The 17,243-nt window shown below is 43.5% G+C and overlaps 1 protein-coding gene and 1 non-coding gene across 2 annotated transcripts; both read left to right on the top strand.

The window, feature by feature from the left end:
• Positions 1-4,051: 4,051 nt before the first annotated feature.
• Positions 4,052-4,999, top strand: LOC113408348 (olfactory receptor 4D1-like). The gene has a single exon (XM_026661538.1). It carries the CDS (start codon positions 4,052-4,054, stop codon positions 4,997-4,999), a length of 948 nt encoding a protein of 315 aa, XP_026517323.1.
• Positions 5,000-16,056: 11,057 nt separating this feature from the next.
• Positions 16,057-16,128, top strand: TRNAP-GGG. The gene has a single exon. It is a non-coding gene; the product is annotated as a tRNA-Pro (tRNA).
• Positions 16,129-17,243: the final 1,115 nt, after the last annotated feature.

Raw genomic sequence — 17,243 nt, 5'->3', positions numbered from 1 at the left:
GCCCCGTTAGTGTGGACTCACAAAGTCGAATTACTGTCCTTAGTGTGGACACACACATTCGACTTTGCAATATCGATTCCACATATTCGATTTAAGTAAAATCGAACTACCCTCGTAGTGTAGACATACCCTTAGTCTTCTCTAAGGCGTTTGAGTTGGTACCTCACAACATTTTGATTAAAAAACAAGTATGATATAAAATTAGCATGGCACATGGTAAATGGATTAAAAACTGGCTAAGTGAAAGGCCTCAAAATGTAACTGTAAATGGGGAATTGTCATTGAGCAGGTGTGTTTCCATTGGAGTCCCACAGGGAACAATTCTGGTGTCGACACTATTTAATATTTTTATTAATGCCCTGAAAGGAAAGATAAAATCATCACTGATAAAATTTGCAGATGACCCAAAATTTTGGGGAGTGGTAAAAAATGAAGGGGACAGGTCACTGATTCAGAGCAATCTGGATTGCTTGGTAAACTGGGCACAAGCAAATAATATGCATTTTAGCACAGGCAAAATGTAAATGTATATATCAAGGAATAAAGAATGTAGGCTGCACTTAAAGGATGAGGGAGTCTATCCTGGGAAGCAGGGACTCTGAAAAAGATTTGGGGGTCATGGTGGATAATGAGCAGAACATAAGATACTAGTGTGACACTCTGGCCAAAATAGCTAATGCGATCCTGGGATGGATAAACAGGGGAATCTAAAGCACTTATGCAACCACTGCTGGAATAGAGAGTCCAGTTTTGGTGCCACAATTGAGGAAAGATGTTAAAAAATTTGGAGAGGGTTCAGAGAAGAGCCACTAGAATGATTAAAGGATTTTAAAATGTACCTCATAGTGATAACCCAAAGAGCTCTGTCCATTCAGTTTAAGAAGGAGAAGGATAAGGGGTGACTTGATTACAGGCTACGTAAGTATCTACACAGGGAACAAATATTTAATAATGGGCTCTTCAATGCAGCTGAAAAAGGTCTTATATGATTAAGTGTCTGAAAGTTGAAGCTAGACAAATTCAGACTGAAAATAAGGTGTAAAATTTTAACTGTGAACATTATTAATCCTTGGGATAATTTACGTGCAGTAAGAATTATTTTGGGGACATTGTCTGGGCTGTGTTATACAGGAAGTCAGGCTTGATGATCACAATGGTATCCTCTGGCCTTTGAATCTAGGAGTCTCTGAACTCCAGTAAACTGTAAATTTCCAAAGACTATTGAGTTTGGTTGGCTAATGATAAACATGAAGCAAATGAAACACTGCATGAACTTATTAATGATTGCCCTTGTGACAGAATCCCCAAAGCTGTGAAGTAGCATCTTCTTGATCAGGCCCGGATGAAGCTCAGGGGGATTTCAGAGAGTGTTTGATGTTAGTGCCAGCCTTAGCGCATGGGTCAGATATGGTATAAGGGGAAGATTTCTCGGGCTTTCTCCTCTTAGGAATAAGATTCCCTTCCCCTACCTGTTCGGAGAGCAATGATCAGCCTTGAAATGTGACTTCCCCAGCCATCCTCAATCATTAAGAGGCAGCAGGATCTGATATCACCAACACAGCAGGTTGCATGAGGTAGTGACTGTTTTTGTAAATAATCTGCAAAGTACTACTAGCCATAGGCTTTGTTACTGCAGGGGGGAAGAAGTCAGTGGGAGGCTTTTCAAAATAGGCTTAGGTTTTAGAGAAGTCTAAGTGAGTTAGGAGGAGATCAGCCCACTGAGCCTTTACTACCAAAGCTATCTGAGACCTTTGTAAGACTAGCTCTGTCTGCCAAGGCTTCTCCTTAGGCAACGGTTCTATGCTGGTCTGATCTGAAAGCCATTATCTCTGGGGCTGGCTGGAGCTCGGAAGTTAAAACCCAAAAAAGCCAAGGGAAGTGCCCATATCTGCTTATGAAACCTAAGTGAGATTCCCTGCACCTAACTTCCTTATTCTACTTTGACAATCCTAAACTGAGAAGTGATATGAGTTATGGAAGGTCCCAGAAGGTGTCCATGGTAGGGCAGAAATTGAACCCAACTCCCCAGAATCCACAGCCAGTGATTTGCCCATAAAGCCATTCTCCCCCTCTCCGCCCAGCACAGAGCACTGTCATTTAAGAATGAGATATTTAGGGCTGGTTGATATTTTTTTCCATCAAAAAAGAGGTTTCCTCAAAACCTAAATTTTGGGAAGGAAAATCAAGTTTCCCATTTTTTTATCAGAATATTGGAAATGGACATTTCATTTCTTTCTTTTTCATGGGCAAGAAAAGTGAGAGAAAGTGTTCCCCACCCCACGCACAACCTTTTTTTCACATATTTTCCTCTCATTTCAGCCTTTGGAGAAAGTGAGGTAAAGTAAAAAATAGAGGGAGATTGAAAGTTGCATGGCCTAGGAGAAAGAGCACCAAACTGGAACTCAGAAAAGCTGTTCTCATTCTGGCTCTGGAAGTTAAGTTTTCCCATCTGTAAAACTGAAATAAGGATAATGAACTCTGCTGTAAGGTGCTTTGAAATCTATGGATAAAATGTGCTATAAAGAGGTAAGTGCTATTAAAATTGAAAAGCATTAGTTTTATTTCCCCAAAAAGGAAACAAAATCAAAATTTCGCATAGAATTTTATATTTGAAAATAATGTGTTTAAAATTGCTATGAAAAGTTGGATTTGAATTTCATTTTCTTTGCTTTAGAAATGTAACCATGACTTTTTAAAAACAAAACTAAAAATCAAACATTTCACTGATGTTTTTTGTTTAATAAAATTAGTTTTTCAATCTGCTCTAGGGATTTTCAAAAATACTAATGTGAGTTGAGCGTCCATAATGCCATGGCAGCTTTGAATATTTCATTGTAGATGAATACCTGCAAATCTTTACGTGTTCACAGTTTTCCAATGGAGATGTCTAAAGTTTAGCACTAGAATACATGTGTACCAAACTACGGTGACGTGATTTTTCAGAGATGTTGAGCAAAAGCTATTCCTGCTAAAGCCAATCAGACTTAATTCCTTCTCTTTATGTAGCCACTCTAAGGGGTCAAAGACCATTGTTTTGTTAAGGCGGGATAGAGGAATTCAGTACCTCTGATGGGGTAGAGAACCCCAAGCTATCTGTCTCTCTCTCTCTTTCACCTAAAAAGGCCAGCACCTTTGGGCCTCTGGGAGAGATCCTGACCACGGTAAGAGTCAGTCACCATCTTGCTGGAAGACAGTGGGTGAGAAAGGCCAACTCAAGCAAGGCTTTGAACCAAAACTTGCTGGATAAATCTTAAGACTTTTAGCTGCGTGTTTGCACTTTTATTTGCTGGTAACCATTTCTAACTTTGTCTCTTATACTTGAATTCACTAAAAGTCCTGTCTTCTTTTTTTTATAAATTGGTTTAATTTTGTAATCTAAACCAATCCAATGCTGTATTTCAACTGAACTGTTTGGTAACTCCAATTAAACTAGCAAACTATTGAATATTGACTCTGTACAGAAGCAATGAAACTTTAATAGCTGAACTGTCGAGGAGAGGGCAGGACAGTGCAGAACACAGGTTTTTGGTAAAATTCAGGACTGGGAGAATGCTGGGGTTACCTGCAAATAGTAATCAAGGCTGGTGGAAGCCAGGGTGTGACTGGTATGTTGTTGACAGACACCCCTGATGAGAACCTCTGGTCTGTGAATACATCCACTTTGTGAATCCGCCTTCTTCACAACCCTGAGCCTCTAGGCCACATGAGGAATCTGGGGCCCGTGTGAGTTGTGCACTATCAGGGCTTCAGGAAGATGAATGGAGACAGTTGTTAGCAGGGGGCATTTTGAGTGTGTAGGTTGCTCCTGTTCACTCCCAAAGACCTCAAATTGGATATGATCACTGGTGGAGCTCAGAAGTTCTGCTGAAGCAGGGGTACTCACCATTGGGGCTGAGTACGCAGTCTGGAATTTGGTAAACAAAGAAAATTTCCAAGCAAGTGTATCAGTTAACATGGAGTTAATATTCTTTTAATAACAGTAATGTACTGGGATCACATCATATTTATTATCATCACTGTTCCTTCTTCAGGCATATTTTGAGGTTAATACATGGAGAAGAAGAACTTCACCACCCCAGTGACAGAATTTGTCCTCATGGGCCTCACTCAGAGACCTGAGCTGCAGCCATTCCTTTATGTGACTTTCTTCATAGTCTACATAAACACCTGGCTGGGAAACATCATCATCATCACCACTGTGATCTCTGACTACCAGCTCCACACCTCCATGTATATCCTGCTGGCCAACTTGGCTTTCCTAGACATCAGCGAATCATCAGTCAGTACTCCAAAATTACTTTCAGATCTCCTCTCACAGCATAAAACCATCTCATTCAATGAGTGCTTCCTTCAGATGTTTTTCTTCCACTTCTTTGCTGGCGCTATGGGGTTTTGCCTTGTGGGGATGGCGGTCGATCGGTACATGGCCATCTATAAACCACTGCAGTACTTGACTATCATGAACCGGGGTGTATGCATGAGGATAGTGGCATTGGCATGGCTGGTTGGATTGGCTCACTCTGCTGTTCAGACTGGACTGCTCCTCCAGTTACCGTTCTGTGGTCCAAACATCCTGGACAATTTCTACTGTGATGTCCCACAAGTCATCAAACTGGCCTGCACCGACACTCACTTGGCTGAAATGCAGATGAACTTCAACAGTGGGGTACTGATCATAATAATATTCATTGTTCTGCTTATTTCTTACACCGCCATCTTAATCAAGATCAGGACACATGTCACGGAAGGGAAACGCAAGGCTCTGTCCACCTGTGGAACCCAGATCACTGTGATGTTTTTGCAATTCATACCCAGCATCTTCATCTATGCTTGGCCCGTCAAGCAGTTCACCCTGCATAAGGTGGTCTCAGTCATTTACTCTGTAATCACCCCAATGCTGAACCCGATGGTCTACACCTTGAGAAACGCCGAGATGAAGAAGGCCATCAGGAAACTATGGAACAGAATGCTGTTCTCACGGAGGGAAAGACAGACATAGTTTATCTCTCAATGTCCATTTGTGTTAAAAACCTGATCTCAGTCATATATCAGAGATCAGACATATGTGGCACGTGAAATGTGTGTGTGATCAAATAAGATCAAATCCTGCACACTCATGAGAATCTCAGTTCACAAATGCATAATAGATGGAGAGCCAGAACCTCCATATAAGGAAGAAAAGCAGTCAGTGGAAATAAGACGTAGCTCCATATCGGTAAATAGTCCAGATCCCCAGCTGGAGGAAATGGGTGCATCTCACTAAATGGCTTCCACCAGCTAGGGCTTTGACACTGAGAACTGCTGGTCAAAATTATTCTAAGAATGATTTCAACTAATGAGGAATCCATGAAAATAAATATCTTCTAAAAAAAGTTCTGTTGAATAAATTTTGTATCATAACTAATGGACTGATTGTGATGAAGAAATTACTATCAAATGTTCCAATAATGAATAAGGTCATTTTTTTACTTTATGGCTAATTCTGTTATCCCTTATATATATACAGCACTTATCTGCATTTATCATGTGAAGTCTCATCAAAATCTTTTAATAATCTTCACAACTTACTTTAAAAAAATAATTGGTTTTAGTTCTCTACATGCGATTTCTATTTCTATCCCTAACTTCACAGGTTAAACTGAAGTTTTCTTTGCTTCCTTTTTCTGCTAATCCTGATACAGAATGGGAGTAGAATGGGAAACATTTTTGATGGATTTTTTTATAATTATCCTTTTCATTCATAATATACACATTTTGATTTTTCCACATTTACTCCTTTTCTAAGAAAGAAAGAAAGAAAGAAAGAATTGAAATTTATGTAAAAAGAGAAAAAACACAGTTCCTTACAAAAATTTCAAAATAAAAAAAATATATTTTTGTGAAATTACAAAAGATATTGTGATTCCTTGTTTTCTTTCCGAACAAGTTCTACGTCTTCAAAGTTTAAAAATGGGCAATTCTTCCTGAACAGATCTACAGTAAATGTGTGTAAGAATTGGATTTTCATATCCAAAAATGAATTAAAACTATTTGACCTCCTGTAAGACCTCCTGAACCAGCACTGCACTGAGGCATCTGATGAAGTGGGTTCTAGCCCACGAAAGCTTATACCCAAATAAATTTGTTAGTCTCTAAGGAGCCACAAGGACTCCTCGTTGTTTTTACTGCACTGAGAGAACAGCTACATGCTATTTCTGGCAGTAATACCTTAAAAAGCACTGGTATTCAGCTGAAGTGCCTGGAAGCATAGAGAGAAGGGGTCGGGGATGCAGAGGGGTCACTGAGGGCAGGGTGGGAAGGGGACGGGGACTGTGCAGGGGTCACAGGTAATAAATCTGAGGACTCTGACCAGCAGCCCAGCTACTCTCCAGAGCAGCTTGCTGTGCACCAGGCCCTTTGCAGGGAACCGCTAAGGGCAAGGATTGAAGAGCCAGCTGTCCTCCTTCCATGAGCTCTAGCACTCCATTTGTCTTAGGGGGAGATTGTGATTAATTTATCCTTAGTTATGTTAACTGAAGGGCGAATTCACAGCCGTCATTCTCGGCAAACTCTGTGATTCACCCACTAATTAGTACCTCTCCGTTTAATGGTACAAGGAAGTAAAAGGAAACTTCTGGAGGGCTATAACTCATGAATCCCAGGGTCCAATGACCCCAGATTTGGATAACTAACACTACCCTATGCCCCCATGAGGCACACCAAACTTCAAAGCAATCTGAGTGACTTTTCAGATTTTAAAGCACTTACAAGAGTTAAGCTTTAAAGCATATAAAATGGCTGGAATGGAAACCTTCTGGCCATTTCTCTGTATTGGTGCATGCGAACTGTCAAAAGTGTACCCTTCCTTAAATACAGAGAGAGTCCCCCAAAGACTGAGAGAATAAACTTGGCAGATTGAAACCATTTTGACCCATATCACATTAATGGTCTGAGCTCTAGCACTGTGCAAAAAAACACACCTAGAAACTTTTTATCTCCACAACTCCTAGCTCAAATGACCCTAAATTTGGGTCACTAACCCTACCTTGAACCCTGTTGAAGACCACCAAATTTCAAAGGAATCTGCCTAAGCATGTCTATATTACAGTTCTTAGAAAGGTTAACTTTTAAACAGTAACCACAATGCAACTTTAATTATACCGGTGCAGCTGCGCTGCTATAATATTAATCAATTCATTTACCAGCTGGGTACACAACTCACAGATTTCTGTCTATTAACCATAATCTTGGAATATTAAAACAGGATGATGGTGTTAAACAATGAGAACTCAGATGGAGTAATAAACATAAAAGTAGGCATCACAGTACAGATATTCAGCTCGTGTAAACTGGCTTAGCTCCATAGCACTATGCCAATTTACACCAGTAGGGATCTGGCCCTTCATATTTGTTCAACCTCTCTGACATACCTACAACTAGGGTGAATTAATCATTTTTAAATGGCATGTAGCATTGCACCTGCACCCTAATGAGCCTTTTATTTTAGTGTTGTTTGAGGTGAGAAAAAATATGCAATTGCTGAGAAAGAAAGAAAGAAAGAAAGAAGTTGCGCCATTCATCCCAATAAAAATTGAAGATCAGATAGAGAAAATCTTAGCAACACTGAATTCCTCTGAAGTTCTATCCCTAGTGGGAATGAATCACACCATAACCATTAAAAGTTCCACTCTTGTAATTAATCCCATGGGACAAAGAGCTAAGAACACGCAAATGGGTTCAGAATTTTTTTCTCATCTTTGGTTTAAACTCATAGGCAAAGAATATGGATTTAAAATTGTGTAACGGGCCAGATCCCAGCTGAAATGAAAGGGCCAGATCCCCAGTTGGTGAAAATAGGCCTAGGTACTATGAAGACAGTGGAACTGTATCAATATACACCAGCAGAGGACCTGGTCCTTAGTTTTTACTATTTGCTTTCGGGTTCCACTTAATGACCTATTTCAACCAGCCAGGGCAGCCTGAGCTGTGGGTTCCTCTGGTGGCTGCATCCCTAGAAGGGCTAATGTGATGCGGGGGGAAATCCCTGCTCATCCAGAAGTGATTATGTGGAGTTAATGGAGGAACAGGCTTTTCCAGGACAGATGAGTTTCTGGCACCACTAGGCTCGTAGCTATTCCAGGTCACATGTTGGTACTATAAGTATATATTTTATTCTGCAAACCCCTTGGGACACCCTTTCTGCTTCAGCCCTGCCTTGTTTTTAACCAAGGGTCCTTCCAGAGATGCTGCCATTGTGTGAGATGTAGGGCAGGTGCTGTTCTTCCTCTGTGAGTTTAGGGTCAGCTAGGGCAGGTTGTCAGGGTGGTTTGCTCCAGAGTGAGATCAGAGCTGGGATCACAGCCCTGGAGACCGGATTCAGCTATTTAGCCCCAGAACAGGGATATCCTGGGCTGTGACCGTGTCTGAAGCCTGCACAAGGCGGGGTCAGCTCTAGAGCTGGGAGGGGCTTTCGGTCTCATCCTGTTTAGTCCTTCACCTCTCAGCTAAGCCTGCCCAAGGAGAGGAGCAGGGAGCGCCAATCTGTGGAATGGTTCCCTGTTTGCTGGGAACTGCTGAGACCCAGCAATTCCAGCAAAAGGGCATGGAAACGGCTGTGGGCTAATACAGCGATGGAGGCATGAGAGACAGACAGATAAATTGTAATCCTTCTGCCAGGCAGAGTTCAGGTTCAGTACACAAAGGTTCCCTTTCAACAATACAATGCAAAACTGGCTCGAGCCCCCACCCAGCGATCTGGGAAAATTACACACACACCCCTGGGTGCCTCAAAGAGGCAATACTTCCCCTCTCGCAAGCACAGAATCTAGGTGTAGCAAAAAATCTTTAATAACAGGAGGTAAACAACTTAGCATTAAATTGGGAAAACACCACAACTAGGGTTCACAAACACAAGGCATGAACCAGAAGACCCATTCCCAAGTAGGTTGGGCCATGTCCTTTCCCTTTGGGTTCTTGAGTCCAGAAATCCAAAAGTCACCCCACTCACAGTTGCTGTCCTTGGTCAGTGCAGCCCCAGAGTTCAGAAGTTCATCTGCAGAGTTTACCTCCCAGCCTGGGTGGAAGGGGGGGAGGTACAGAGGCACCTTACACCAGGGGTCTCAAACTCAATTTACCTTAGGGCCAGTGCCAGTCCTCAAATCCTCTCAGTGGGCCAATAATGTCACTGAAGATGGTGTTCACATCACCTCCCAGCCCATTTCCCACCCTTTTCCCTCGCTCCCTTGGCCTCATGCCGCCCCAGCTGACTCTGTCTGGTGACTACTGACGCTGCCTCCATGGCTGACTCTGGCCAGCAACTAATGATACTGCCTCTATGGCTGACTCTGCTCAGCAACTAGTGATGGTATCTCTGTCCCTCTCCCCCAGCCAATGGGAGCTGCGGGGAGGCGGGGGGCGCCTGTAGCAGACAGCTGGCAGAGTGGCTGCATGGGTCTCTCCTCTGCAGCTCCACTGGCAACAGCAAGGATAGGGAACCACTTGCAGGGAGAGGAGCTGCCCGAGGTCAATGACAGGTTGGCGAGTGCAATCCCTGGAGGGTCCCAGGAGCAGCAAGATCAAGCAACATTTTGGGGAGGGGTATGTGAATCTCTCCTGTGCACTCCCCTCCTGCCACCCCCTCCCCTCAGCCAGCAGCCATGAGGGCTGGATGAAAGAACTTTTTAAAAAGTTTCCATGGGCCACAGTGGGGAGGTTCTCGGGCCACAGATGTCCCGTGGCCCAGGACTTTGAGACCCCTGCCTTACACACTCTACTGCTCAGGCCCTTAACAGCCGATTGCCACGCCTCTCTGTGGGGTTTTGCCCTAGTCTTCATCCCCGGGTGCCCAGCTGCCCAGGCCTCTCCACTAGCCATTCTGCTAGCTGCACCTCTCTACCAGCCACCACGCCTCTCCATTAGCTATTCACCAATATGTCTTCAGGGCCCCCACTCTTAACACAGCTGTCAGTGATTTCAGCTGTTAGTAGGGGAGCCTCACTGCTGGGGCACATGGATAGTCTTCTTGCACCAGAACCACTAGCCCAAAGTAGGTCTAATGCTGAGACCTAGGCATCCGTGACTTCAGTTCTGCAGCAAGTAACAAGACTCTTGATTGAATCTAAATTAATTCTGCTATTACACAGCAGAATCAAATTGGTGTTTAGGACCCTCAGACAAGGCCCACACCACCAGATACAAATACCTGTCTCCACCATTTCACAAGTCCCTGGGCTTTGGAACCCATGTCCCTTACCTAGCAAATGCTACTCAGTTGAGGGTGAGTCCCTCAGTCATAAAATGCTATGTACAGTACAGTTCTACTGTCCTTGGTGCACATAACCAGGATAACAACTCTTTATTACTCCTGCCCCAATAACAAAGAGACTGGGGATCCCACAGCAGCCAAAGTGGCCATTTGAGCAAGCAGTACCATCATGCTAGGCAGGATGGGTGTACCCATGCAAACGAGATCAGCCCCTGAAGTCCTTTTCCACAGCTCACCACCAGATGTCAGGGGAGAGCTCATTCTGACTCTGCTTACAAAATAATGACAAAATAGTCAGAATCCTGCTTCAGAGGGAATGAACAGAACAGGGCAATTATCAAATGATCCATCCCCTGTTGTCCAATCCCAGCTTCTGGCAGTCAGAGGTTTACGAACATCCAAAGCATGGGGTTGTGTCCCTGACTATCTTGGCTAATAGCCATTGATGGACCTATCCTCCATGAACTTATCTAATTCTTTTTTTAACCTAGTTATACTTTTGGCCTTCACAAAATCCCCTCGCAATGAGTTCAACAAGTTGACTGTGCATTGTGGGAAGAAGTAATTACTTTTGTTTGTTCTGAATCTGCTGCCTATTAATTTCATTGGGTGACCCCTGGTCCTTCTGTTATGTGAAGGGGTAAATAACACTTCCCTATTCACTCTCTCCACAACATTCATGATTTTATAGACGTTTATCATATCCCGCTTTAGTTGTCTCTTCTCTAAGCTGAACAATACCAGTCTTTTTATCTCTCCTCATATGGAAGCTGTTCCATACCCCTAATCATTCTTGTTGCTCTTCTCTGTACCTTTTCCGAATCTAATATATCTTTTTTTGAGATGGGGCAACCAGAACAGCATGCAGTTTTCAAGGTGTGCACGTACCATGGATTTATATAGTGGCATTATGATATTTTCTGTTTTATTATCTATCCCTTTCCTAATGGTTCCTAACATCCTGTTAGCTTTTTTCACTGCTACTGCACATTCAACAGATGTTTTGAGAGAACTATCCACGATGACACCAAGATCTCTTTCTTGAGTAGTAATAGCTAATGTAGACCCCATTATTTTGTATGTATAGTTGGGATTATGTTTTTCAATGTGCATTACTATGCATTTATTAATATTGAATTCCATCTGCCATTTTGTTGCCCATTCATCCAGTTTTGTGAGATCCCTTTTTGACTCTTCAGTGTCAGCTTTGGACTTAAAAGGTCCTGAGTCATTTTGTATTGTCTGCAAATTTTGCCACCTCACTGTTCGCTCCAAGATCATTTGTGAATATGTTGAACAGCACAGGTCTCAGTACAGATCCTTGGGGAATGCAGCTATTTACCTGTCTCCATTCTGAAAACTGACCATTTATTCCTACCCTGTGTTTCCTATCTTTTAACAAGATACTAATCCATGAGAGAACATTCCCTCTTATCCCATGACTGCTTACTTTGCTTAAGAGCTGTTGGTGTGGGACTTTGTCAAAAGCTTTCTGAAAGTCCAAATGCTCTATATCAACTGGATCACCCTTGTCCACATGCTTGTTGACTCTCTGAAAGAATTCTGATAGATTGGTGAGGCACGATTTCCCTTTTCAAAAGCCATACTGATTCCTCCCCAACATATCTTGTTTATCTATGTGTCTGATAATTCTGTTCTTTAAAATAGCTTCAACCAATCTGCATGGTACTGAGGTTAGGCTCACCAGCCTGTAATTGTCAGGATTGCCTCTAGAGCCCTTTTTTAAAAATCAGCATTACATTAGCTACCCTGCAGTCATTTGTCCAGAGGCTGATTTAAGTGATGGGTCACATACCACAGTTAGTTGTTCTGCAATTTCATATTTGAGTTCTTTCAGAACTCTTGGGTGAATATCATTTGGTCCTGAAGACTTATTACTGTTTTATTTATCAATTTGTTTCAAAACCTCCCCTATTGACGCCTCAATCTGGGACAGTTCCTCAGATTTGTCACCTAAAAAAAGTCTCATGTGTGGGAATCTCCCTCACATCCTCTGCAATGAAGACTGATGCAAAGAATTCATTTAGCTTCTCTGCAACAGCCTTGCCTTCCCTGAGTGCTCCTTTAGCATCTTGACCATCCAGCGATACCACTAGTTGTTTGGCAAGCTTCCTGCTTCTGAAGTACTTAAGAAAAATTGCTCTTAGTTTTTGTGTGTTTTGTTAGTTGCTTTTCATATTCTTTTCTGCCTGCCTAATTATACTTTTACACTTGTCTTGCCACAAATCAATGTGTAAATAGGTAGCTGGCCGTTTATGTGGTGTTGGGGTGGAATCATTACAGACAAGCTGCCATGTAGGAGGCTGGGTGAATCAATGTTGTATTTTTCTGGAAAGTGGGAATCAATATTTTAGAGTTATCAATAGTATTAGCCATGTTAGTATTTAAATTTCATGCCCAAATTTAGAGCCTGCTGTTTGTCATAATTGGGTACCATATTGGCTAGAATTGTTGGATTTGGGTTGTACTTTGTTCCAGCCTTCATACTGAATCTTATCAAGCCACGTCTTGGGTCAGATCCTCAGATGGCGTAAACTGACCCAGCTCCCTTAACTTTAAAGGAGATAATGAAATATTCACTAATGTGATAATGCATTTCATTAGTGCTCTGACTGACAGGGGTGAGGAGCACTGCCAAATCCTAGTCAGTGGAAGTGATGAGAGCTGTTCACCCTTGACGTTCCCATCATGAGATATTATGGAGAGAGAATTAGGTCATTTTCTCTCTCAATCTAATCTTGATCATTGCCTTTCTCCTTCCATCCACAGGCAGGACATAACTGTCTTGTTTTACAGATCTATATCTGTCGAGGGCTTACTACATAAAGTTTCCCTTTGCTAAACCCTTTGCTAAACCTGTATTCCTTGCCTCCCTGCCACATTCTTCTTAAAGGGATTCAGCTAGAAGCCCAGAGTGAGCACAGCCTAGGTGAAGCTCTGGCCGAGTTCTAAGGCAGCTGGACAGTGGCATCCCATGGACAAAGGAAGAGTGTCAGAAAAGAGGTCTGAGCTGGAGAGTGTTTCCTACAGCCCCGGAGCTAGAAACAAAGATGAGACTCTATCCAGATGCAGTTATCTTGGAATACATGGCTCCAACTGATTGGGCTCTCTTGCAAGAGACAGGTGACTGTACTGCTGGATAAAGGGCCAGGTTGTAACACCTTGCTTATCTGGCTTTTGTTTTATTTTATCAGTTTGTCAATTTGGCTTTAGTTCTTTTTTCTATTTTGGGGAGGGGAGGGAAATGTTTATTACATGGGGGGCATCGATATTCTGTCTTGTGTTTGGGAAGCCAACGTGCCATCACTTTGATGTTGTTTTCTGAGTGAGCTTAAGGTTTGTTTTCCACGATGATCAAGGGGTGGAAAGGAGTTGCTGTAGCTCTCTGGATGGCTGAGTTCCTGTTGAAAGGATTATTTTGATGGTGCTGGGATTGTATTGTATTACTAATGACATGTTAGGGGACCTCGAGCCTTGGAGAGGCGTCTTCATCATTTTAAACCTAATACAGTCACACTCTCATGTATTAATTTAGATGGAATAAATGGGCTAAAGGTGTTAACATAATCCAGTCACTGTCCAACATTAAACAGTGTTAAAGAAAGTCTGGAACTTGGTGTACAGAAACCTCAGCTTGCTTCACACCATGGCAAATACACCATTAAAAATCCACCATTAAGCCATGTCCTCAGCTGATGCAAAGCAATGTAGTTGAAGTCAATGGAGCTATGTTGATTTACAAGAACTAAGGAGACAGCTCATTGACTTCATCAGCTCCCATAAACTTCAGACCATACACCATAACCTGAACTCCACCTTCCCAACCTCCCTTTCTTCACACACCCTGCCACTGGGTGAGCGGGGCCTTTATGAGGGAATGGATCCAACCCATCTGTGCCTTATTAACAGCCTCTCAATGGGGCCTGATAGAGAGCAGCTGGTCTTTCTAGAGAGCCAGAGAGGAACAAGAAAGGGGAGAGGAAGCTGTGGCAGAGGCTGCAGCGCTCAGGAGGCACCTACAGGAGACAGACCTTTGACTGAGGGGAGAGCAGAAGCAGATCCTGGGAAGGGATGAAAAGCTGTTCCCAACTTGGAAACTTGAAGATAGACAGAGAAACCTCAGGGAGGAGGGGCTGGGTCCAGCTTGAGCCCAGGCTAGAAGACTCTTTTGTGCTAACTTTGAATTTTATGTTAATAAGCCAAACCCTAAGAAGGGACACATGCGCCTTTGTGGAGTTATTGAGGAGCTCCTAGGAAGGAAATGGAGGCCAGGCACTGCAGAGTCATCCCATGTCATGAGGTGGCATTCCAGAGGTGGCCACACTATTTGCACATCCCTTTACCAAACTACCCTTTCCTATCCTATCCACATAATTTGTGGATATTGATGTAGTAGAGTTTTGTGCAGGGAGGGGTTCGTTTGATCCATGGTGGAGACAGAAGACTGGCATTCCCAGAGGAGCAGAGTTAAGGTTGCTAGAGGAAATCTGCCTTTGGTTTTTCCCTTAACTTCTTTCAAGGACTGTTTGGGATTTTTCACATGAGAGATTTTTCCCTTGAAAAATGTGATTTCATCAAAATTTACATTTCCTGCTGGACAGCTGGGAGCTTGGGAGCTGAGCAGCTGGGAAGCCAGACAGCATGGGCATCTGGGCATCTGGGCATATGAGGAATTGGGCAGCAGTCAAGCTGAAGTCAACCAGGAGCCTGCCTGATTTCCACTAAAAGTTTCAATGGATTCAACGCATTCCAATGAAAAGTTCCTATTCTGTCAAAACAGCATGTTCCAGTGGAAAATTGTTCAATAGGATAATTTTTTACCAGCTCTAATCATTATATTTTAACATATTTATCCCACTGACAGGGGTGATGTGTAAGTTATTATCAAGGCCACTCAGAAGAAGAAATGGGACTCTGGCTCAGAGATCGTCAACTTCTTTGCTCAGCCCATTATGTGAGTAAGACTTTGGGTACAACATTGCGTACCAAGCTATAGTGCCCAGTGCCTTACCAGCAAGGATCAATGGGAAACTTGGGTAAGCAAGGAAAGCAGGGTTAGGACTCCAGGACTTTACTGCTTGTAGTGATAAATTATTTATTGCTTCAGATTTACCAGAGCACTTATCCTCTATTAAGCCAACCGCTAACTGATTAGGATACATGGGGACTTTCCATGGAGCCATGGTATTCCACCTTTCAGTTTTATCAAAAAGAAGACTGAGAGGTGACTTGATTAAAGCGTATATGCTCCTTCATGGAGAGAAAGCACCTGGTACTAAAGGGCACTTTCAAATTAACAGGATAAGAACCAATGGCTGGAAGCTGAAGCCAGACAAATGCAAATTAGAAATAGGGCACAAATGTTTAACAGTGAGGATTTGAAGGGGTACAATGACCCCACACTGTCTGGAAAGAGGCTAATGAGGGCCTGGGCGCTCAGTCAGCCCTACCCTGTTACACCTATGAGAGGGGTCAAAGCCTGGAGGGAGCAATTGAAAAGGGGAAAGTCCAATACAGTAGGGGCTCAGCAGGAGAAGGAGTGGACCTCTTGTGCTAGCACCTTGAAGGAAGGCTTGACTGGGGTCAGAGAAAACCTATAGATTGTGTGGAGGCAGGCTGGTCTGGAGCCAGGGGCTGTCCTGAGCCTGCTACGTGTCAGATCCTCTTTGGGGCAGATAGACCCAGTGTGGGACCTGTACATTTGCTTTGTTCACCATAATGAATCCTCTTTCCTTCTGGGAATCTGTGGAGGAGTGAGCCTAAGAAGAGGCTGTAAGAAAGGCTGAGGGATGGGCTTGTTGGTCTAGGGGTATGATTCTCGCTTGGGGTGCAAGTGGTCCTGGGTTCAAATCCCAAATGAGCCTTCTTCAGGTTTTTCTGCAGAAAAGGACCTGGTACAGTGGACGACAAGCTGGATATAAGTCAGCAGTGTGCACTTGTTGCCAGGAAGACCAATGGCATATTGGGCTGTATTAGTAGAAGCATTGCCAGCAGATCAAGAGAGGTGATTATTCCCCTCTTTTCGGCACTGTTGAGGCCACACCTCGAGTATTGTGTCCAGCTTTGGTCCCCCCACTACAGAAAGGATGTGGACAAATTGGAGACAGTCCAGCAGAGGGCAACAGAAATTATTAGGGGGCTGAGGCACATGACTTACGAGGAGAGGCTGAAGGAACTGGGGTTATTTAGTCTGCAGAACAGAAGAGTGAGGGAGGACTTGCTAGCAGCCTTCAACTACCTGATGGGGTGTTCCAAAGAGAATGGAGTTAGGCTGTTGTCAGTGTTGGCAGATGACAGAACAAGAAGCAATGGTCTCAAGTTGCAGTGGAGGAGGTCTAGGTTGGATATTAGGAAACATTATTTCACTAGGAGGCTGGTGAAGCACTGGAATGGGTTACCTAGGGAAGTGGTGGAATATCCATTATTAGAGGTTTTTAAGGCTCGGCTTGACAAAGCTCTGACTGGGATGAGTTAGTTGGTGTTGGTCCTGATTTGAGCAGGGGGTTGGATTGGTGACCTCCTGAGGTCTCCCAACCCTAATCTTCTATGATTCTATGACAGGCTGAGTTAGAAAGTAGCCGAGGAGGAGGCAATGGGTGTGAATAGACAGACCCGAACTGCTTACTACAGGGTACCCAGAGTAGATAGTAAGCCTGGGTTCCCCTACCAGCCCCTCGAGGACGGTGGCACGAAGACCCCCAGACATGAGCTGGAAGGCCAATAAAGCCTCAAGTCAGGATGAAGACCTGGCATGAAGCCACTGGACTATTGAATAGCTAGACTGGGTTTACCTCAGATTGGGTGGGAATATATGTGACTTGGCTGGAGGGCTGAGTTCTGAGAAGTAGACCACAACATGGCCAGAGTGACAGTCAGCATGGAGTGCCAAAGAAGAAGACGATCTTGCTATGCCATGCCCAGCCATGAGGAGACACGCCAGCCAGGGAGACACACTTCTAGAGAAGTTGATTAACCATTG

The sequence above is a fragment of the Terrapene carolina genome, unplaced genomic scaffold (genome assembly GCF_002925995.2).
Source record: "Terrapene carolina triunguis isolate 2854851 unplaced genomic scaffold, T_m_triunguis-2.0 Scaffold9390, whole genome shotgun sequence".
Classification (NCBI taxonomy): domain Eukaryota; kingdom Metazoa; phylum Chordata; order Testudines; family Emydidae; genus Terrapene; species Terrapene triunguis.
Note: the sequence above shows the minus strand (reverse complement) of the source record. Positions and strands in the feature narration are given on the sequence as shown.